Source organism: Balaenoptera acutorostrata, chromosome 15 (genome assembly GCF_949987535.1).
Source record: "Balaenoptera acutorostrata chromosome 15, mBalAcu1.1, whole genome shotgun sequence".
NCBI classification, from domain to species: domain Eukaryota; kingdom Metazoa; phylum Chordata; class Mammalia; order Artiodactyla; family Balaenopteridae; genus Balaenoptera; species Balaenoptera acutorostrata.
Genome location: NC_080078.1, coordinates 66,354,946 through 66,379,890, shown reverse-complemented (window position 1 = coordinate 66,379,890; position 24,945 = coordinate 66,354,946). Strand labels below are relative to the sequence as shown.

The window sequence follows — 24,945 nt, the reverse complement described above, 5'->3', positions numbered from 1 at the left end:
CGTTGGAAAAGAATCACTGCATCAAAATATAGGACTTACTTGAAATTTTGTTTGGAAAAACAGTTGTCAACATTATTGCAGATCTAGAAATGCTTAAGTTGGACAATGATCAATCAATAATGCTATTCACCACTAGTCAACTGGAAGTATCCAGAACAATCCATTCTTTCATTCATTCATTCATTTATTTATGGCTGTGTTAGGTCTTCGTTGCTGTGCGCAGGCTTTCTCCAGTTGTGATGAGCAGGGGCTACTTTTCGTCACTGTGCGCAGGCTTCTCATTGTCATGGCTTCTCTTGTTGCAGAACACAGGCTCTAGGCATGCAGGCTTCAGTATTTGTGGCACTTGGGCTCCGTAGTTGTGGCTCGTTGGCTCTAGGAGCGCAGCCTCAGTAATTGTGGCACACGGGCTTAGTTGCTCCACGGCATGTGGGATCTTCCCAGACCAGGGCTCGAACCCGTGTTTCCTGTGTTGGCAGGTGGATTCTTAACCACTGCACCACCAGAGAAGCCCCAGAACAATCCATTCTTATAAGTAAGTGTCTCTCTGAGGTCAAGGAGATAACTTATTCATCTTTCTGTGTTTTCATAAACGATTCCAGCTTTCCTCTCACCCCCCTCCAAAGTTTTGGTACCTAAGAAATGCTCAAGCAATTGCTGAATGAATGATCTGATGATAAATGTTACCCACTAACTGACTGATGAAATAAGTTTTCCAATGGATCCATTTGCTCTGGCTGGGAATAAAAGGTATTCAATAAAAGTGTGCTGAGGGATGTCCCTGGTGGTCCAGTGGTTAAGACTCTGCGCTTCCAATGCAAGGGGCGCAGGTTCAGTCCCTGGTCGGGGAACTAAGATCCCACATGCTGCAACGGCACGGCCAAGAAAGTATAAAAAAAATAATAATAATAAGTGTTCTAAATGAAAGCCCAGAGGTGAGAGTGTACCTGCTGTGCTTGCAGGATAGCAAGAAGGCCTATGGCTGGAGCAGAGACAGCAGGAAAGAGAGAGACTGAGGAAAGATGAAACTGGAGAGGTTACAGGTGGCCAGAAGAAGCAGGGCCATTGCGGGCCAGAGTAAGGACCTGAGGCACTCACTCATGACCAGATACCAACAGTTCTGGGTGGTGGGAAACATGAATGTTAGTTTCATTGTTCTTGTACTTTTCTAGATTTCTCTACAAATTTATGAATATAAAAAAGCAACTTACCAAAAAAGAAAGTGCTGAATGAAGACAAGATCACTTCCATAAATGAGGTAAAAGGTGCCAATGAAATCCCTGGTGGAGTTTGAATAAGGTCCTGATTTTGATAATTGTGGTAACATAAGAGAATGTCCTCATTTTTTAGGAAATATACATCAAAATATTCAGGGGTAAAAGTCTGCAACTTATTGTCAAACAATTCATAAAAAAATACTTCAAAATGCCTTAAGGCCACAGAACAGCTAAGTAGGAGGAAAGCAACCTTACCAACAGAGATCCAAGTGAACATTTGATGGCTATCTCCCTATCCTGCAAACGAAGCATTTCCAATAGCTCCATAAACAAAAAAGCAACTCAAAGCAACTGACCTCAGTTTGGCAGCAACTTACCTGCTCAGCCTTAACCCACTTCAGGAAGCCTGCAATTAAGTCAGAAAGCACACTTAATAGTCTCAGAAAACATCCTATGATTATGCTGTTGATACTGCTCTGCCTCCATCTCCAAATACCTAAGTGATACTCATCCGTCAAGGCCCTGTGCAAGTTCCATATTCTTCCACCCCTGCCCCCAAACCACCAACCTAAATATCACCTCTCTCCATAGTCAGATAAAAAGAGCATTTAATGAACACTAAGACCAAGAGTGCCCCATTCACTGACAGCAGAGCTCCCAGGCATATAGTAAGGGCTCAACAAGCTAATCCTGAGTTCAACTTCCATGTGGCAGGCACACATTATCACTGTCAGTTTTCTCTCCCATAGTTTTAAGTATTTCTCATGACACCACCTTAACTGTCTCTCTTGTAATGCAGGTACCTGCAGTCTTATTCATTCCTCTGGACAGAAAGACCTACAAGGACATTGACCAGATGTCTCATTCATTTATCTAACCCCCAGAACAATGAATTCTCAGCCAATGTTCCACCACTATATGTCTGATGACAGACCACAGACACTCCCAACTCCCCAAACTACAATGGCTATAGGTCAATGACTCTCCTACTCAAGAAAACATGGAAGAACACAAGTGTCTGAAACCTAAACTATTATAAGCATTACACTAAACCGGACCATGTTAATTTAAAAATAAATCATTTGCAAGAACTATTATAAGCATTACACTGAAACTAACCTGGTTAATTTACAAGTCAATCATCTGTAAACGTTTAATAATTCAGTGACAAATAACTTCCTATTCATTTTATAACTGACAACATAACAATGGGACACTACACCTCGTGGTAGTATCCCATTTCTAACAGGTATTTAGTTAAAAAAAAAAAAAATTAGCTGAATAAGCCTGTACTTCTATTGGGTCTTCTCTCTTGTTCATTCTATGGTTCACGTAGAACATTCACAAATGACACAGCTTAGAAGAGAGTCTGGCACTTAGTAGGTACTTGTTAAATATTCCCTGACTGAAATGAATGAATGGACGGCAGCCCATTTTCCAACAGCCCTGGTTATCTGTGAATGACCAAATAGGCTGGGCCCAGATTTAGAGACTAATCTGAGATCGCAACTTCTAAGGGCATCTATTCTAATTTCTGTTTTACAGAATAAACAAATGCTTACCCAAGTAGAACAATTTCAACTGCATTCCCCTCTGGCACTTAAGTCATGAAAGCAAATAGCTTAGAGCCTACTCCAAAAGAGAACAGCAATGAGATCCATGCTGCTTTTACTCCTCATAGCTCAAGATCCAGGTAATTGGACCATTACCATTACTATACACGCTCTTGGAAAATGGGCAAGTGCTTCAGTTAGTTGCAGTGGTTTCAAAATTATTCCCCAGAAAATCCTATGTGCAACATAAAGAAGCAAGACAACAAGAAATCTTCCCATCATCTTTCCCAAGACACCTGTGCCACCCTCACTTTACCTTATTTCCATCTTCTCCACAAACCAGAGATGCAGCTAAATTAACTGACATGAGACAGAAACTGTATGTGTGTGAAAACTTTAAAACAAGCACTGGGATTTAGCCTCTGACCTAGTCCTCTCACTCATCTCATCTGCTCAGCATATTTCCTAGTGGCATAGGAATAATTCACTTCCAATTTCAAGTGATGTCTAATGTAACACCACCCTTAAGACAGCAAAATGAAGAGCTTAGTCTGCTGAGTTAAGGGGCATGGCTGTCATAGAGAGTTCTCCATGCCAAAACATGGACTACTAAATTCTGAGATGAAATTTCCACCAAATTTGCCCATCATCAAGTCTAGTAATTTCCCCCACAGGAGAGAAAGTAGGCTGAGGAGAGGAGCCCTGCCACTGAGAGGAGGCTCAGCAAGAAAGGAGAGAGCCCTTGTATCCACAAGCTCACATGGCTGAGGCATAACACTCTGGACCCAGTGGAACAGAAGACCAACATAAAGGCACCAGGGATCAGTCAGGAATGATACTTGAGTACTTTCAGTTTACTATTTTCAAAGAACTGCTCTGCCACTGCATTTATGTTAACTACACAGAATCTGATCAAGACCAAAAAAAAAAGAAGCAGAAGAAAAAGAAGGGGACCTCCTGGTGGTGCAGTGGTTAAGAATCTGCCTGCCAATGCAGGGGACAAGGGTTCGATCCCTGGTCTGGGAAGATCCCACATGCCGCAGAGCAACTAAGCCCGTGCGCCACAACTACTGAGCCCCCATGCTACAACTACTGAAGCCCGAGCACCTAGAGCCCGTGCTCCGCAGCAAGAGAAGCCACCGCAATGAGAAGCCCAAGCACTGCAACGAAGAGTAGCCCCTGCTCACCGCAACTAGAGAAAGCCCGTGCACAGCAACGAAGACCCAACAGAGCCAAAAATAAATAAATAAATAAATAAATTTATTTATTTATTCTTTTTAAAAAAAGAAGAAAATCTGCCCCTCCAATCTAAATTGAAATTATCCAAACAGAAGTATGCAATTCTGTAGACACATAGTCTTTACAGTATAAAACTCTTATTTAAAAAAATATTTAAATGTCATTAACCTTTTAACACTGTAAAATTTTCTATTTATAATTTAAATTACCTTTTTTTTTTTTTTTTTTTTTGCCACGCGCACAGCTTACAGGATCTTAGTTCCCCAAACAGGGATCGAACCCAGGCCACAGCAGTGAAAGCGCTGAGCCCTAACCACTGGACCAAATTTAAATTACTCTTAATGTTTGAAATTTGCCTTTCCAGAAGAAAGGCAAAGAATTTCAAACCTTACATTTAATACTAAATATAAATCTAATTTATATATTTAATAAAACAAATGAGTATATAAGTGTATAGATTTCATGACAGCTTATATTAAATAAAGTCACAAGTAGGTAGTGTCAAAATACAGAATCACTAAATATTCAACTGACTACCTTCCCTCCATTTCAAATAGCCTAATAAGAGATGTGCTACATCCTCTATTCATATAGTTTCATCTACTGGAATACCTAAGCCTCATGTGTTATTCATGGGACAGTGCTATATATCCATCAAGATTCAGCTTAGGGGCTTCCCTGGTGGCGCAGTGGTTGAGAGTCTGCCTGCTAATGCAGGGGACACGGGTTTGAGCCCTGGTCTGGGAAGATCCCACATGCCGCGGAGCAACTAGGCCCGTGAGCCACAATTGCTGAGCCTGCGCGTCTGGAGCCTGTGCTCCACAACAAGAGAGGCCACGACAGTGAGAGGCCCGCGCACCGCGATGAAGAGTGGCCCCCACTTGCCACAGCTGGAGAGGGCCCTCGCACAGAAGCGAAGACCCAACACAGCCATAAATAAATAAATAAATAAAAAGACTTTCTCTCTATTTTACTCTTTAAAAAAAAAAAAGATTCAGCTTAAATGTCATGCCTCCCAGGCAGGCACTAAGTCTGACTGATCTTCCACCACTGATGCTTATTAGCACAGCGCCTGTTACTCAGCAGGTCAACAGGACACTCTAACTGAACTGAGCAAAACCAGATACACAACCAGAGCTTCCACATCCATGTGTGCAGCATCTCTTCTCCCCTTTCAGGCCCTAACTACAGGAAGACAATTTCATTTAACCTCCACTATTTCCCTGAGTCTCTCACTAAAAGCTTGTCTGCACATTCTTCTCCAGGAACAATGCATGACCCACAAATCTCCACGAACAATGCGTGACCCACCAATCTCCACAAGTTTCTTCATTCTTCCTCTGGGCTCATACACACCCAGGAAGCTCTGCTCTGGGAACTACAGGGCCTATCCTCTCCACACAAGTGAAGGAAGAAAGTTACAGACCACCCAGGTTTACCAAAGGAACACTTCCCAGGTCCAGAACCAAGTCATCAACAGAATCTCATGAGTTTTGATTCCATAACTTGTTTCTGGCTAAATTCTCCAATAAGGCCATGTCTTCCCCCCATTAAATCTGCCTTAGTTCAGAATATAGCTGAGTCCACAAGAGGGCTATCCTACAAGCCCTTCAGCCTTCATGGGTATTTAGGAAACACCAGAATTTACCTATACTAATTCCCTTCTCCCGTATTCTACCTCTTTCAATTAATGATAAGTCAAACTTTACAAAATAAACAAATTTTTAAAGATGAATGTTGATCAAACCTTGGAACATGAGCCATGGGTAGAAGACATATTTTGATCTTATCAAGATTTTTAAAGGGTGACTTATATTATAATTAAAATGATTTTAATATGGAGTTTATAATATGGGAAAATGCATATGTAATAATACTGATTATACACATACTATGATCATAACTATATATTTTTTTTCATAACTATATTTTTTAAATACTGAGGAAAAAAGAATGCAGATTTAAATTTTTTTATTTCAGTATTATGAAATACAATAAATAAAAATGACACCAATGTATGGGATTTCCCTAGTGGTGCAGTGGTTAAGAATCCGCCTGCCAATACAGGGGACATGGGTTCGAGCCCTGGTCCGGGAAGATCCCACATGCCGCGGAGCAACTAAGCCCGTGTGCCACAACTATTGAGCCCGCGTACCACAACTACTGAGCCCGCGTGCCACAACTACTGAGGTCTGCGTGCCTAGGGCTCCGCTCCACAACAAGAGAAGCCACCGCAATGAGAAGCCTGTGCACGACAATGGAGAGTGGCCCCCACTCGCCACAACTAGAGAAAGCCCACGTGCAGCAACAAAGACCCAACATAGCCAAAAATAAATTAATTAACTCATAATAATAATAATAATAATAATATACAAAGGACACTTGGCAAATCAATAATAAAAACAAATAATCCTAGGGGAAGTGGGCAAAGAATATGAAAAGATAATTCACAAAAATAAATAAAAATATTCAATAAACATATGAAAAACTGCTAAATGTCATTTTAAAAAATACAACTTAAAAAGTACAACCTTGTTTCTAATGTTAACATAAATTAAAGAAAATTCAAACGATGAATAGTATCCATAGATAGCAAGAATGTAGGGAAAACATACTCTACCATACTCTTGGTCATTATATAAAGTGGAATGGTCTTTTTGAAGGGTGATCTGTTGATGCAATTTAAAACTTGCATTCCGTTGAATCCAGCAATCACACTTACAAAACGTATCCTATAGGTCTATTCACCAAGCAGTCAAAAATAAATGTTCAAGGATTACCACTACATTATTGTTTGAAATACTTTCTTATTGCTCAGAAATAATCTAAATATCCATCAAAAGGGACCATTTATCACAAACATAACATTACCAAAACTAAGAGTTTGAATTACCAGTAACATCCAAATAGCTATTAATGCAACAAGCAATCACTACTTCAGAGAAAAAAATCCCTCTGTGTAGCCATGGATATGCACAACTTCCTAAACTGTGTGTCTATTATCATAAGGTAGAGTTTTCTCTTTCAGTAATGGTAGAAGACCTCATGTGGAAACAACCCTTTTGCTTACAACCATTATAAACTCTGGGGAAAAACTATAAAAAAACAAATATCTAAAGGCACTGAAGAGCAACAGAGAGAGGCAGAAACAGGAGTCGGATACTTGGAATAAGAGAAGGGCGCTAGGTGAGTTTCCCATTTTTCGAGGCTTTTCACCTAAAGGCAGGCTCCAGTAAGTAGCACTGTGTAGCTAAAACCCTTTAGTCTTACTGGCTAAAGAAACAGAAGACAAAGTTCAGGGCAACTACAACAGCTAGAAAGTGAGGGGTAAAATCCTAGAAAGAAGAGAGCCACAAAAGGGTGGCCTCACTTATTGCATTTAAATTCTGCGTAAATCTATGGCTGATCTCTGAACGTACAGAGTTTCAAGAAGACCAACTAAGGCTCAAAGACTGAATGGAGGTTTCAGACACTGCCCGTTGCAGAGGAAAAGAACTTGGAGTTTGAGTTCAGCCAAATGAATTGCCCTTTAAAACAAAGAAATCATTATTCTTCAGAGGAACATAACATAATCCAAACTACAACTTACCACTCACAATGCACAGGATATAGTCCAAAACATTACACATATAAAGAAAAGGGAAAGTGTCACCTATAGAGAAAAGTCAATCAATGGGGATTAACGTCAGGATAATCTAGATACTGGTAGACGGCACCAATTAAAACTATGTTCATGTGCTTCCCTGGTGGCGCAGTGGTTAAGAATCCGCCTGCCAATGCAGGGGCACAGGTTCAAGCCCTGGTCCAGAAAGATCCCACATACCGTGGAGCAACTAAGCCTATGCGCCACAACCTCTGAGGCCTGCGCTCTAGAGCCCACGAGCCACAACTACTGAAGCCCGCGCGCCTAGAGCCCATGCTCCGCAACAAGAGAAGCCACTGCAGTGAGAAGCCCGCACACCACAACGAAGAGTAGACCCCACTTGCCACAACTAGAGCTAGTCCACGTGCAGCAATGAAGACCCAATGCAGCCAAAAATAAATTTTAAAAATAAATAAATTGGGCTTCCCTGGTGGCGCAGTGGTTGAGAGTCTGCCTGCCAATGCAGGGGACACGGGTTCGAGCCCTGGTCTGGGAGGATCCCACATGCCGTGGAGCAACTGGGCCCGTGACCCACAATTGCTGAGCCTGCGCGTCTGGAGCCTGTGCTCCGCAACAAGAGAGGCCGCGATACTGAGAGGCCGGCGCACCGCGATGAAGAGTGGCCCCCGCTTGCCACAACTAGAGGAAGCCCTCGTACAGAAACGAAGACCCAACACAGCCATACATACATACATACATACATAAAATACAGTATAAAAAAAAATTAATTAATTAATTAATTAATTAATTAAAATAAAATAAAATAATAAACTATGCTCATAATGAATAAACAGACTGAAAATCTCAGCAGAGAATCTAGGGAGATAAAAGGGACATTGTAGAACTAAAGAGTACTAGAAATAAAAAATCCACTGGATGGGCTTAAAAGCATATTGGAGTTGAGAGAAGAATTTGAAAACAGATCAAAAAGTTTTCAGTCTGAAAATGAAGGGGGAAAACTAAATGAAAACAAAAAAGACAACAGAGTCCCAGTGACCTGTGGGACAGTATCTAAAGGTCTAACATAAATTTGATGAAATAAATCAATTTTCAAATTCAAGCTCAGTGAATCTCAAGCAGGTTAAATATAAAACTAAAACAAATTTAAATACATCATAGTTAAACTGCTAAAAACCAAAGATAAAGAAAAAAATCTTGAAACCAGCCAGAAAGAAAACCCAAAGATAAAGAAGAAAATCTTGAAAGCAGCCAGAAAGAAAACACATTACAACCAGGGAAACAACAATATGAATGATTACTAACTTCCTTTCAGAAGCAATAGCGGACCATGAATAACATCTTTAAAGTACTTAAAGGAAAAAAATGGTAAACCCACAATTCTATATCCAGTGAAAATATCTTTTAAGAATGAAAATTAAATAAAGTTACGTTCAAATAAACAAAAACCAAAAGAATGTCACCAGGAAATCTGCACTACAGAAAAAAAAAAAGAGGAAGAAGAAGAAATGAAGAACACTGGAGATAGTAAATACGTGTGTAAAGCACTATCTCTTTTGTATTATTCTTTAAAATACATAATTGTTTAGAGCAAAAATTATAATACTACATTGTGGACTTTACAGCACATATAGATACAATTCATGTCATAACTAGAGCATAAAAAGGGGGTGTTAATGGATTACACAACATTTTACATAAGGTGGTTCAACATTAACTCTAAATAAACCATGAAAAGGATATATATATATATATATATATATATATATATATATATCTCATAATGCCTAGAGTAACCTCTAAAACAAATGCTAAGAAGTACAGCTAAAAGCTAATAGATGAATTAAAATGGGATTTTAAAAAATTCAATTGACCTGAAAAAACAAGAAAGAAAAAGAACAAAACAGGATAAACAGAAAACAAAAAGCAAAATGGTAGACTTAAAAGCACCATATCAATAATTTCATTTAATGTAACTAAACTAAACATTGCAGTTAAAATCCAAACCCAACTATCTATCTATAAAAGACACACTTTGAACTTAAAGACATAGTTATATTGAAAGAAAAGTGATAGAAATAGATATACCATGCATACAGAAAGCAAAAGAAAGCTGGAGTACCTTTTTTGAAAGCTGGAGTAATATCAGACAAAGTACACTTCAAGTAAAAGACTATCACCAAAGCCAGAGTTATATTTCACATTACAAAGGGGACAATTCAGGAGTTCCCTGGTGGCCTAGTGGTTAGGATTCCAGACTTTCACTGCCACAGCCCAGGTTCAATCCCTGGTCGGGAACATCCCGCATGCCGCGTGGCACAGCCAAAAACAAACAAAAAAAAAACCAAAAAAGATTGAAATCCTGCAGAGTATGTTCTTTGACTATAATGGAATTACATTATAAATCGTAACAATAAGGTATCTATTAAATACTTCCCTGGTGGCACAGTGGTTAAGAATCCGCCTGCCAATGCAGGGCACACTGGTTTGAGCCCTGGTCTGGGAAGATCCCACATGCCGTGGAACCACTAAGCCCATGCACCACAACTACTGAGCCTGCACTCTAGACCCCGCAAGCCACAGCTACTGAAGCCCACGCACCTAGAGCCCGTGCTCCACAACAAGAGAAGCCGCCGCAATGAGAGGCCCACGCACAGCAACAAAGAGTAGCCCCCGCTCGCCGAAACTTGAGAAAGCCCGTGCGCAGCAATGAAGACACGATGCAACCAAAAATTAATCAATTTAAAAACAAAAACAAACAAACCAATACTTGGAAATGAAACAACACACTTCTAAGTAACCCATAGTCAACAAATAAATCATAGATATTTTGAATTGAATGAAAATGAAAATACAACATACCAAAATTCGTAGGATGTAGCTAAAGCAGTGCTTAGTGGGAAATTTTATAACTTTAAATGCTCATATTGGAAAAGAAGAAAAATCTAAAATTAATGACCTATGTTGCTAGAAACATTTAAAGGAAGAAAACAATAAAGATCAAAACAGAAATCAATGACATTAAAAAAAAAAACAAATAGAGAAAACTAAAGTAAAATGTTGGTTCTTTGAAATTATCGACAATAATCGATAAATCCTTAGCTATACTAATCAAGAAAAGAGAGGAAACCCAAATTACAATATCAGAAATGACAAGTATACAGCATTTTTAAAATGTATATAGCATTAAAATAAGAAAATATTATTAATAAAAGGTGAAAAAAAATCATTAGGAAAATCCATTTTTTTTAGTTCACAATCAAAGGAGAAGCAAAAGTATAAGAAGAGGATGTTAACTCTAAATATGAACCTGCCACCGTAGAAATCTCTTGTAACTCAGCAAGGGGAGAAGCCGGTTCCGTTTTCATAGTGTTTTCTCCCATTGACTTGCAGTTCAACTCCAAGCCTGCAGGCCCCAGTCCATCCCCAATGGAGTGGCAAGTTAGTGCAGATGAGACCTGGCCAGCTTCCAAAGGAGATTTCAACTGACCTAGAAGAAAAAAAGAAAGATTGGGGAACATATACATGTACATAATCTGAGAACCAAAAGTCCCACAAAAGACTGATAAAGGGGCTTCCCTGGTGGTGCAGTGGTTAAGAATCCACCTGCCAATGCAGGGGACACGGGTTCGAGCCCTGGTCTGGGAAGATCCCACATGCCACGAAGCGACTGGGCCCGTGAGCCACATTGCTGAGCCTGCGCGTCTGGAGCCTGTGCTCCGCAACAAGAGAGGCCGCGATAGTGAGAGGCCCACGCACCGCGATGAAGAATGGCCCCCACTTGCCAAAACTAGAGAAAGCCCTTGCACAGAAATGAAGACCCAACACAGTCATAAATAAATAAATAAATAAAATTTAAAAAAAAAAAGAATCCGCCTGCCAATGCAGGGGACACGGGTTCGAGCCCTGGTCTGGGAAGATCCCACATGCCATGGAACCACTAAGCCCATGGGCCACAACTACTGAGCCTGCACTCTACAGCCCGCGAGCCACAACTACTGAGCCTGAGCTCTTAGAGCCCGCAAGCCACAACTACTGAAGCCCGTGCTCCTAGAGCCTGTGCTCCGCAATGAGAAGCCATGGCAATGAGAAGCCCGTGCGCCTCAATGAAGAGTAGCCCCCACTCGCCACAACTAGAGAAAGCCCACGGGCAGCAACGAAAACCCAATGCAGCCAAAAATAAATTAATTAATAAATAAATTTTTAAAAAAAACTGATAAAGCCAGGGTCTTTTAGAGGAAACCATTCATTTCATGGCATACAAGAATACATTCACAGGTTCCAGCACACATAGCCAGGGCTGTGAGCGTATCAAAGAAGAAGGCTAATAAGAAGCTAAAGTGAAGGGAGGATCTGCTGGAAATATTAACAAAAAGGCAGAGGGACTGGAGTGAGATGGCATCAGAAAGACAGAGACAGGAACAGGGCTCTTCAAGCACTGTACCTCCAACCCAACATTCAGACATATATAAGCAAAACCAATCACAAATGCAAACAAAAGTTTGTCTATTAAATCTTCAGTGAAGAATGTAAGAAACACTGCAGCCAATTCAATAACTTGATTTCAAGACCATCTAAAACTTGTATAAGGCAGTACACAATGACAGATTTAGACTGGTTCTAACTAGACAGGGAGCATGCTGGCAAGACCATTCCAGAACAGACTCTGACTTACCTTCTTCAGACTCCTTGGTACCAGATGATGTGTTTTGCAAAGGATCAGTAGTAACCGTATCAACCAAATCTGATACAACCAAGTCAGGATCTAGGATCTCGTGGGTCCCATTAGTGGACAGCCTGGAGGACCGTCTCCTTGATAAGTCTTTGTCAGTGTTTTCCGAGTAGTTTTTTGACTTTTCCTGGGCTATAGACCATTAAGAGAGTTGTAGTCAAGAGACCTGAAGAAATAATTCTGCTACTACAGATTTCTGGACTGGCTGCCTCTATAAGGGCTTCAACCAGAGACTTCTGGAATATTAGATCAATGATGAAAGGAAATACCCTATCCTGGTTTATAGTTTTAAGTAAAGGCACAGTCCTTCTGCCAGGATATAATTTCCCTAATTTAAGGATTCATGATCTGAAAATATGTGCCAAGGTCATGTCCCAATCTTGACAAGTTTTATTTTGGGGCTTTCCAACATAAAAGTCTGCATACTAACCTCCCAAGTCAGTGAGTTTACAGAGCCTTAGAGCCATTACAAATCCTTTCTGGAGCCAACAGGGTACTTTTAAAAAAATCAATAAATAGTATTTTTTTAATGGAAGTGTAGTTGGTTTACAATGTTGTGATAGTTTCAGGTGTACAGCAAAGTGACAGTTTCAGGTATGTACATATATATATGTACATATGTATGTGTGTACATATGTATATATATTCTTTTTCAGATTCTTTTCCACTATAGGTTATTATAAGATATTGAATATAGTTCTCTGTACTATACAGTAAAATCAATAGATAGTATTTTTAAAGTTTCACTCAGCATATGAAATCCATCCCTTCCTAAGCCATTAAATTTCCAGTGGAATTCACATCAGATGTAGTTTATGGGTATAGAGACAACACTACTGACCCCACATTAACACAGCTTATGCTTTGAGATTTATTTTTCCTCTAGCAGAACTCCTCTGATCCAACCACATCCCACTCACACTAGCCCCTGTGATCAAGGACAAGCATCAGCGCCTATAAGGAATAGGGGACAAGATGGACACAGGGGAATTAACCCAATGGATGTCAAGTTCTAGCAACACATACACAAACTGAAGACTCACATGAATTTTTGTCAAGCCGAGGACGCTTTAATGGGACTTCACTTCCTTTTGATATCTTCCGTCTTCTCAATTCCAATGTTATTGGTTGCAAAGTTTGAGAGTTTGAATCCACAGCTATAATGTATATAAAACCACACCAAAAAATGTATGTAGTTTCTTAGTGACCAATCCTCATATTATATGTAAATAAAACATATATATAAATATCCACACACATCCTTGCATGATAAATAGGCCCTCAAAGGGAATTCTTACTTAAGTCAAAAGGAGAAAAAAAAAGTGAAATGGGTGAGAAATTACTTCCTTTTAGGAGACGCAGACACCCTGCAGACTGACCTCCTGAATCTTTTTGGTTTCTCCTATGACCCAGCTCTATTCATATATTTATCTCCTGAAACCCTCTATTTAAATACCCCAACGTGACTGCTTTAAAATATGAGGGTACAAAGGCAACAGAAAAGTCATTTTTATCACAATCAAATCTTCTTATCAAAATTTGGCTTATACAATACTCAGGAAATCCACCAGGCAGGCTAATTCTTAAAATGTGTACCCTGGGACTATGGTTTGATTATTATTTTCAACCTCTACTTACTAAATTGGTTAGCTTGGCATTGGTCCTAATTTTGAAGGACCAAAAAGAATGTCAACATTTACAACCTCTTAAAAATAATTCCAGAAAAATCTCAGGAGACTATGCCATATGATAGTCAGTGCCAGGCAAGGCTGCTTAACACTGGAAAATCCAGCCCTGACATAATTTAGCAGTGCAGAAGCTAAACCCTTAGATAGTATTCACTCTTTATTTTTAATTTTTTAATTATTTTTAAAAGTTAATTAATTAATTAATTAATTTTTGGCTGCGTTGGGTCTTCGTTGTGTTCGTTGCTATGCACGGACTTTCTCTAGTTACAGCCAGCGGGGGCTACTCTTCATTGCGGTGCGCAGGCTTCTCATTGCGGTGGCTTCTCTTGTTGTGGAGCAGGGGCTCTAGGCGCGCAGGCTTCAGTAGTTGTGGTGCATGGGCTCAGTAGTTGTGGCTCGCGGGCTCTAGAGCACAGACTCAGTAGTTATGGTGAACGGGCTTAGTTGCTCTGTGGCATGTGGGATCTTCCCGGACCAGGGATCGAACCCATGTCCCCTGTATTGGCAGGCTGATTCTTAACCACTGCGCCACCAGGGAAGTCCCTCACTCTTTATTTTTAAACCTAACACTTAAGAAGTTCTCCCCCATGAGGAAAGGTGAGAATCCAAAAGGCAGGCAAAAGAAAAAAAACAAAAGAAAAGAAATAGTGGGGGACTTCTCTGGTGGCACAGTGGTTAAGACTCCGCCTGCCAATGCAGGGGACATGGGTTCAAGCCCTAGTCCGGGAAGATCCCACATGCTGCAAAGCAACTAAGCCCGTGAGCCACAACTACTGAGCTTGCGCTCTAGAGCCCGCATGCCACAACTACTGAAGTCCACAAACCTAGAGCCCGTGCTCTGCAACAAGAGAAGCCACAATGAGAAGCCCACACACTGCAATGAAGAGTAGCCCCTGCTCGTTGCAACTAGAGAAAGCCTGTGCGCAGCAACGAAGACCCAATGCAGCCAAAAATTAATTAATTAATTAATTAATTAAAAAAAAAAAAAGAAAAGGAAAGAAATTGGGAAGCTTGAGGCAAAGGTAGGGCTGGGGGTCTGATGAAGGTTGAAATGAGATAAAGAAGCAGCCAGGAGAAAGAAGACGGAGGAAGGGAAGGAAATGGGAGGGGAAGGGGGAAGGGAGAGAAAAGACTCATCTAAGACCAGCAGCTTCAGACCTGCCATGTCAAATGGCCAAAGGAGACAGGGCTGAGCTCTGAGGAGGCAAACCTGATGAGAATGCTGAACTCTTTGGCTCTTCCTGTGTTCAATCTTCTCAATGGGCCAACATTATTTTGTTCCAAGGGTGGGAACTTGGAGATCACACACATTCCAAATTAAACACAAACAACCTTCCCCAAACAGCTCAGATCCTGTTCCAATAAGGTCTATACAATCTAGAGAGCTCAAGACTCCACCGTGTCAATAAACTTATTCCAAGCAATTTTTAAAGGGGATTTGAACTATATATTAGATACTGACAAACCTTCTTCACTTTGATACCACATACAAACTGGGGCTGACCATACTTCAGTGTTTCCCAAACTCTTATTACAGTAAGAATTATCTGGGAAGGTTGTTAACAATTAGCATTCCCAGATCCTGCTTCAGAAAATTCTGACTGGGGAGGAATGCCTCAGGGAAGTGTTAACAGTAAGCTTGGAAAACTCCAGTTCTCTATTAAATTGATCCTATCTGGTGTGAAATCCTACACTTAATAAAAAGGCCTGCTTATTATATCCCACATCTTAACACGGTACACTGCCCAGAGGTTTAAAACCTCCGGACTTTCTCAATTAGGGCTCCTCATTTGAAAACAGAACACAAAGGTAATTTTCTCAATTCTCCCAAGAGTGGTTTATCATTCTAGTATCACTCTCAATTTGCAGAAGTCAATTCATTAGAGGTCACAGATGCCTTGGGCATTAGAGCTTAATTCTCTCTTGGAACCCTACTGAGAAAGCCAATGAGGCCAGTGCTGTCCAGTAGACATATGAGAGCCATAAATGGAAGCCACATAGGTAATTTTCAATTTTTAGTTGTCACTTTAAGAAGTTTAAAAAAGTGAAATTAATTTTAAGAATATATTTTATTTAACCCAATACATCCAAAACATCATTCCAACATGTAGTCAATGTTTTTAAATTATTGAGATATTTTACATTCCAGGGTGTTTGTTTGTTTTGTTTTGTACTATTTGAAAACCAGTGTGGTTTTTTGTTTTGTTTTGGCCACGCTGCACGGCTAGCAGCATCTTAACTCCCCGACCAGGCATTGAACCCTCGGTGCTAAAAGTGCAGAGTCCTAACCACTGGACCACCAGGGAATTCCCTCCCTTGTGTATTTTACAAGTTACAGCCCATCTCAATTTAGAGTAGCCACATTTCAAGTGCTCAGTAACCACAGGTGGCTAGCAGCTACCATATCGGACGGCACAGGTCTAGGCTCTAGTTAGGCACAGGGACAATTCCAGCATGCTCAGGTCTTGAAAGTGAAACCCACTTATAACCACTGAAGGGGGAAGTGCCTTACTTCATCTGGGAAGATATCAATCTATTGTCTTATTTCATACCTTAAAATTAGAAGATGTACGAAGGCTGTCTACTGGGAATGAGTACTAATACATTTATTTGAAGTAAATAAAGGTAGAGTTTTTGCCACAGAAATTAAGTCTGGTGTAGCTGTCTGGATTGATAGATAGGACTGGCTTTGCATTCTACATCATAAGGGAACAACAAATGAGCTAACTCTGTAGTTCCACAGTTTTGATGAGAATATATTTTGTCATATTTTATATTTTAAATTTACCTTTGGCAGCTATTCAAACTTGTAAGAAAAAAACAGATATCACTTTTTTTGTTTTTGGCCTCACCACATATCGTGTGGGATTTTAGTTCCCCAACCGGGGATCGGACCCGCGCCCCCCGCAGTGGAAGCGTGAAGTCTTAACTGCTGAACTGCCAGGGAAGTCCCCAGGTATCACTTTAAAACTAGGAGATTCACAGTTTTTCAATATTTATGTAAAGAACATGTAAACAAGAATGTCTGAAGGCCATTGCCAGATAATCACAGGCAGTGTTCAGTCTAGAGATCCTGGGGGTTCTTCACGCCACTCAATCTAGAGAAGGAATGTTTGCCTTAGGAAGAAATTCAGGGTTTGTTTCTTTCTTGGCTATTCTAGAAGAATTCCATATTTCAACTTTTTAAAATAATTGTGTATTCTTCCCTAAATCCTCTAACCTTGACTCTACCAATTAGCCATCTCAGCTTTTTATTTAGACGGGGAAAATTTCTGATCCATAATCACTCTCCAGAGATCTCAATTTCAAATGTACCCATACTTTCCTAGGTCCAGTGTTCTTTCTTGTCGCCTCCTCCAGATGCCCACCCGTATTTACTTCTCCTTTGCCCTTTCATGTCGCTCATGAAAATGCTATTTCCTGATTCTACGTTCTAGTAAGCTTACTTAAAGTGAAATCATTTGAACTGGCAAAAGCAAAAGGCGTTATTAGCTTATTAGGCTTTATCATATAAGCTGAAGTATCTAGTGAAGAGTTATCTGTCACCCCAGAAGCCCAGTCAAGAACATGTTTCCGAAACTTATGTTCACCTGGATATATGCCTCCCATAAAATTCAGCTCTATTGGCATGACTTGTTTTTAGATGACAGGATGATTCAAAGTCAGTCACAAAAACAAAGGCTTGAAGTACAGAAGTTATAAAGAACCACAAAGGACCACAGAAGAACACTCTGGCATTGCACGCTTGGGAAACTCACCAGTAGGAGCTATGGAAGGGGGTCTGCCTCGCTTTCTTTTTGGCTCCCTCAAGCTTTCTTGTGGACTCTTCACAATGTCATTTTCAGGTTTCTTATCCACTTGAGCATCTCCAGAATACTCTCTGTCATTTTCTGAAATGTTCTCCTTATCTTCCTTCTCGTTCTTGGGAAGGCTCTTCTCCGACACCTTCCCCTTTTCAGAACAGATTAACTTTCCTTCTTTATCAGGCTGTTTGGGTCTCTTTTCTGTCTTTAAGGCTTTGTCCTCTTTGTCTTTCTTCACATTGGCTGTGGCTTTTCTCTGCTCTTTAAACTTCTCTCGTTTATCAGGAGATGATGAAAGACTTTTGTGTTCTGTTTCTTTAGGCCTAGCATTACCCACAATATTCTAAAATGAGCAAAATAGCGATAAAACACACTTTGGGATTACTTGCAAATATAAAATCAGATTTTTTTTGTAAACTTATGAAGACAAAGAAATTAAAAGAGGACATGTATCAGGTCACGTAATGGAAAGCACCACTGAAAATATACACCCATACTCTGAGGTTTGAAAACCAGTCCTAAGTTTAAAGAAAATAACAGCCATGTTCATTTCCTTCTGACACAATGCTATCTCCCTTTTGATTAGTAAGTCACTAAAAAATAATTAAAGGGACAGACAACTACCCCAGGGACCTCTTCTGGGAAGCAATCTTTTTGACAGAGATGCCTTCATGCCCCATCTGTCTCCTCCCAAGAATGACTACACTGACCGAGGGCCTTTCAGAGTCTGGCTCAGTTTGCCAGCAGATGCTGATGTCCTGTGTAGAGAAGAACCCAAACTGATAACTAGAGGCGAACCGGAAAGCTGTAAAGATTTTCCATCTCAAAAACAGGGTCTTTGCTTCCTCTACTGGGTAAAGGCTGTGCTCAGTCGAACAAGCCACCTACTGCGTTCCTGAGCTACTGAGTTTTTGTCCATTAGGAGAAAGTACTGTTTCTTGGTTACTTTCCTCCTAAATTACTTTTTCAAAATTCATCTTAAAAATCTTGTGTCCTAGTATACTGTCTCATAATAAAGCCAGCTCTGAAAGCTCTGGAGTTTCCAAAACTACAATTAAGTTTATTTGTGTAAGTATCTTTCTTCCAAGACCTCAAGAGAAGAGCAGAGATCACCACACCATGTTCATATTGGATCCCTAGCATCAAGCACACACTTGGCACACAGATTTCTGCCAGGAGCAGGAAGGACTGCCTAAATACACAGTGAGTAAAAGTTTAATTTGTTCCAGAGGGAAAAGTAATAAACAAGGAGAATCCCTGTGGTTAGAAACTAAAAGAAAATATTTTTTTCAAGTCCCCAAAATTTTCTGAAAGCAGCCAGGTTTGAGAACAAGCACTCCTCAGTAACTGCTGGCAGAAATATAAATTGCAACCACCAGGAAGGGGGGTTGGCAATTTAGGTCAAAAGTCTTATATTTATACTTTTGAACTAGAATGAATTCCTAGAAATGAAATCTGCTAACAAAATAATCAGACATGTGTACCCAGATTTACAAATATCCTTAAATGACCATTAGAAAACTGGTTACACAAAGTAGGGTTACATACATATTATAAATACTACTTAGCCATTAAAAGCTATATTCCCATACAGTACTAAGGAACTTGGGAAAATGTTATTTTGTTAAAAGAGCAAGTTATAGAACAGTAACATATGACTCAAATTTGGAAAAGAAAAATATATATACATAAATATCTTTTTAAAAAAATACAGAAGGCTATACATTAAAATGTTATGAGCAATTGCATCTAGATGATAGAATTATACAATTTTTACTTTCTTTGCACCTTTCTGTACCTTCTAAGTTTTCTACAGCAAACATATATTGTTTCTATAACTTCAAAAAAAGATAAATGTTCCTGAAATATAGATTATCAAACCACTTAGGGCAGTACAATCCTATTTAAAAAACAAAAAACAAAAAAACAATCTACTCTAATACTACATGAAAAAAGCTTTAAAAATTGTCTGACAGATATTTGTAAGAAATTCTGCTTTGTAAGTGGCCTAGCTGAGAAGTCATTTATCCAAACCACTATGTCCCCTTGGAAAAGAAAAACAGACAGGAGCCATGGGCCTGTGCTTGACCACCTGCCAGGTCTGAGATGACATGAGACACTCAGAGGCAGCTGGGAATTGAGGACTGAAGACCCACAAATCCATACAGGGTGAGGTGCCCACCCCCAAGCCAAGGCACCATGAGTACTATCAATCAGAGGAAACAGATGAACGTTTGTTATGTGGAGCCCTAGACTTCCATTTGTGGAAATTCTAGATACAATCTGACAGTTCTGGACATGTTCTTAATACAGTCCTCTATCTATCTATAATTTTGTCAATTTTCTGAAGAGGAAAACCAGAAAGGCAAAAACACTTTTGAGATTATCTTTAACAATATCATGCATCATGATGCTTTGGAATTGCTAAATATATGTTCAGAAGAATTTATTAGAAGGTTCCAGGATTACCAAATACTGTCATATCAACAACCACCCAAAGAAGTAAATAACAATTAGTTACAATCAGAATCTTTCCCCTCAGCTATTTCATTAAGACATAAATATGAAAAAAACTAAAAGGGGAAAAAAAAATCATGAAGAAAGTAGGCAACACTTCTAGATGGCCAGCATCTATCTGTGTGCACCATATTTCCAGTATCAAAACTCAGGACCCGTGCTTAGACAAGTACATGGATGGTGAAAGGGACAAAAGGAAACAAAATTTTCAACCCAGGCACATCTAGCACAAGTGCTTGCCAAATCTATGCCAAATGGCGGCTCCGTAACCACCAAGCCATGGTCCTGAGCTGAAGGACAAAGTCAGATGAGGAGAAAATATCTCCATCTCTTCAACCACTCAGCAAGTTCCCTGTGAGGGGAAACAGCTCTGTGGGCAGGGCACAGGAAGACAGAAAAAAGAATAACAACCAGGTGCTTTGGGAAAAAGACAGATAACAGGTAATGGTACTCAAGTACTGGCACTTCTGAAAAGAACTGGTATGAAAAGAAAAAGGCAGAGAGAGAGACAAATATTTACAATTTCTGAAAACTTGTGTATTGCTCTCTGGTGAAATCATGTCAGATGAAGGAAAGATTTTGTCATCATAAACAAATGTAACATCTTTAAGAAACAAAACTATAACATTAGCATTATTCATACCACAAAGCATAAAACCACATCTCTCACCTGATCTTTCGAAAAAGCTTTGACATGAATATGTTTGACAGTCTGAACTACTCCATCATAAAATTTCACAGTGTAAGTACCTAAAATTCAAAAAGATATGATTTTAACTTGCAGTTTCATGAAATCAACAAAACTTTTCAAAGCATAAACACAAGGGAGCTCCAACCACAATAATAAACATATGGGAATTAAAAAGTTGTTCAAGAATCACATTCAGTCTTACTTATGTCCAAGATAATAGTACACTTGCCTTTTCCTCTTTATGTTTACAAATCTTTTTATCTGTACAAATCAAAATCCATCAAAAAAAACCTCATTTTTATGGTGCTTCACTAAATCTTAAAAACTTGCACTGACTTAGACCAAGAACAAAGAGCAGTAAAACAATTAAGAAGGTAAGGAAACACCAACAATGAACTATCAGAGAAATTAAGGGAACAATCCCATTTATTGTTGCATCAAAAAGAATAAGATACCGAGGAATAAACCTACCTAAGGAGGTAAAAGACCTGTACATGGAAAACTATAAGACACTGATGTAAGAAACTGAAGATGGAAAGATATATTGTGTTACACTCTTGGTGGGAATGTAAACTGGTGCAGCCACTGTGGAAAAAACTGTATAGAGGTTTCTCAAAATACTAAAAATAGAATTACCACATGACCCAGCAATTCCACTCCTTGGTATATATCTGAAAAAAACAAAAGCACTAATTCGAAAAGATACATGCACCCCAATGTTCACAGCATTATTTACAATTGCCAAGATATGGAAGCAATCTAAGTGTCCATCAACAGATGGATGGATAAAAGAGGTAGTACATATATATACATATACATATACAATGGAATACTACTCAACCATGAAAAAAGAATGAAATTTTGACATTTGTAGCAACATGGATGGACTTGGAGAGTATTATGCTAAGTGAAATAAATTAGACAAGACAAATACTATATGATCTCACGTGTGGAATCTAAAAAATACAACAAAGTAGTGAATATAACAAAAAAGAAACAGATTCACAGACACAGAGAACAAACTAGTGGTTACCCGTAGGGAGAAGGAAACAGAGGAGAGGCAAAATAGGGATAGGAGATTAAGAAGTACAAAATATTATGTATAAAATAATCTACAAGGATATATTATTCAACACAGGGAATATAGCCAATATTTTATAAGAACTATAAATGGAGTGTAACCTTTAAAAATTGTGAATCACTATATTTACACCTGTAACATATAATATTGTATGTCAACTATACTTCAATTTAAAAAAATAGGATATAAGGAAAATACAGATTTATTTATTGCTTGGTGAATTATTAATGTTTATCACTTAATCTTTATTTTCTGGGCTTAGAAGTAGTAATATCTTTTAAACTTTAAAACAAATACGACCATCTGCTAAAGGTATTATGTTTTTAGAGGTCACATTACTCTCAAAATCCATATGAATTAGCTGCATATTACAATATTTCAAAATAGAGACTAGGCCAAAGCACTAAATGGTGACCGTTACATTGTTAGTTTTGTTCCTTTTTTTTTTTTTTTTTAAGTCCAACAAAAATCACTCTCTGCTAAAAAACCGAAACTGGAAATACAAATAATCTTATCTCCCCAAATAACGCATCCAACTACAAAAGTTCTCATTAGCTGTACTCAAACCAACACTTTCAAACTTTTGCATTTTAGAACCCACCCATTTCTCTCTCTCTCTCTCTTTTTTTTTCTTTTTGGTCCCAGGGATTTATTAAAAAAAAAAAAAAATTACACTTAATCTTGTCAAGATTATCAATGAACCACTGGTAGTCATGTAATGATTTACCACTAGTAAACATGGTCAGTTTTCAGGACCAATTTACTACCCAACATGGAAGAAATAAAATAAATCCCAAGGGTTGGGAGCAGAATAATGCAACGATGAAGTTAAGATCTTCTGGCTGGTTGCCTCCTTCTTATACATTCTCTCCCCACCCACCGGCCCTCTCCTCCAGCCCTGAATAGGGCCCTGCCCATGGCTAGCCACCTCTACTGAAACCCTCCCTCTTCAGTGTTCAAAGTCCAAGCAATCTGAGCCCAATTATTTTCCAAACCTTATTTCGAATTACCAGCATACAATACCCACCAACACAAAGTGAATAGCTACTTGCCACCCACTGAAACTGTCTTGTAACATTTCCACCTCCACATCTTTATCAAAGTGTTTTCCTGCCTGTAATGTGCCACTCATTGATCCTTAAGCACTCAGCTCAAAAGACCACAATAGTTCAGTAAAAGCTTCCTGACTTCCCTGCTACTGGAGAGTTCTCCCTCCTCTGAACTTCTCAGACTCATTTGGTACCTGGCCTGCAGAGCCTCACATTTAGGTGCCTTCATATAGAAGGCAGATCCCAAATCGAAGGCAGGCTCTCCAAGGCTAGAGACCACATCTGACACTAGTTTCTCACACAGCGCCAGGCTCACTGTAACCAGTGTTTCTCAAAGTGTAGTCCCCAGACCAGCAGCATCAACAACCCTGTGAAATTACTGGAAATGCAAGTTATCAGCCCCACCCTCAATATGCTGAATCAAAAACTCTGGCAGTGTGACACAGATATGTGTTTTAATAAGGGCTTGAGGACTTCGCTGGTGGTGCAGTGGTTAAGAATCTGTCGGCCGATGCAGGGGACACAGGTTCCGGCCCTGGTCCTGGAAGATCCTACATACCACAGAGCAGCTAAGCCCATGAGCCACAACTACTAAGCCTGCGCTCTACAGCCTGTGAGCCACTATTGAAGCCCACGCACACAGAGCCCATGCTCCGCAACAAGAGAAGCCACTGCAATGGGAAGCCCACACACCGAAACAAAGTGCAGCCCCTGTTCGCCACAACTAGAAGAAAGCCTGCACGCAGCAACGAAGACACAATGCAACCAAAAATTAAAAAAAAAAAAAAGACTCCATCTTGCGAGAACACCAAAATCACAACTAACTGCTGAACAATCATCAACAGGAAGACACTGGAACTCACCAAAAAACATACCCCACATCCAAAGACAAAGGAGAAGCCACAATGAGATGGTAGGAGGGGCACAATCACAATAAAATCAAATCTCATAACTGCTGGGTGGGTGACTCACAAACTGGAGAACACTTATACCACAAAAGTCCACCCACTGGAGTGAAGGTTCAGAGCTCAACATCAGGCTTCCCAATCTAGGGGTCTGGCAACAGGAGGAGGAATTCCTAGAGAATCAGATTTTGAAGGCTAGTGGGATTTGATTGCAGGACTTTGACAGTACTGGAGGAAACAGAGACTCCACTCTTGGAGGGCACACACAAAGTACTGTGCGCATCGGGACCCAGGGGAAGGAGCAGTGACCCCAGGGAAGACTGAACCAGACCTACCTGCTAGTGTTGGAGGGTCTCCTGCAGAGGCGGGGGGTGGCTCTGTCTCACCGTGAGGACAAGGACACTGGCAGCAAAAGTTCTGAGAAGTACTCCTTGGCATGAGCCCTCCCAGAGTCTGTCATTAGCCCCACCAAAGAGCACGGGTAGGCTCTAGTGTTGGGCTGCCTCAGGCCAAACAACCAACAGGGAGGGAATCCAGCCCCACCCATCAGCAGTAAAGCGGATTAAAGTTTTACTGAGCTCTGCCCATCAGAGCAACAGCCAGCTCTACCCACCACCAGTCCCTCCCATCAGGAAACTTGCACAAGCCTTTAGATAGCCTCATCCACCAGAGGGCAGACAGCAGAAGCAAGAAAAACTACAATCCTGCAGCCTGTGCAATGAAAACCACATTCACAGAAACACAGACAAGATGAAAAGGCAGAGGGCTATGTACCAGATGAAGGAACAAGATAAAACCCCAGAAAAACAACTAAATGAAGTGGAGATAGGCAACCTTCCAGAAAAAGAATTCAGAATAATGATAGTGAA

At 39.9% G+C, this 24,945-nt stretch overlaps 1 protein-coding gene across 9 annotated transcripts in view; it reads right to left on the bottom strand.

Moving 5' to 3' along the window:
• The window catches only part of PHF20 (PHD finger protein 20), a 140,449-nt gene that overhangs the window by 60,086 nt on the left and 55,418 nt on the right, over nt 1–24,945 (bottom strand). For 8 of the 9 annotated variants that reach the window (XM_007193201.2, XM_057528475.1, XM_057528477.1 and 5 more), the window contains 5 exons: nt 21,021–21,100; nt 17,789–18,176; nt 13,386–13,499; nt 12,286–12,474; nt 10,921–11,100 (listed from right to left, as the gene is read on the bottom strand). In XM_007193201.2, coding sequence (XP_007193263.1) covers nt 10,921–11,100; nt 12,286–12,474; nt 13,386–13,499; nt 17,789–18,176; nt 21,021–21,100 — 951 coding nt within the window. The remainder of the gene's footprint in view (nt 1–10,920; nt 11,101–12,285; nt 12,475–13,385; nt 13,500–17,788; nt 18,177–21,020; nt 21,101–24,945) is intronic. The other variant, XM_057528478.1, reaches the window with a different exon arrangement.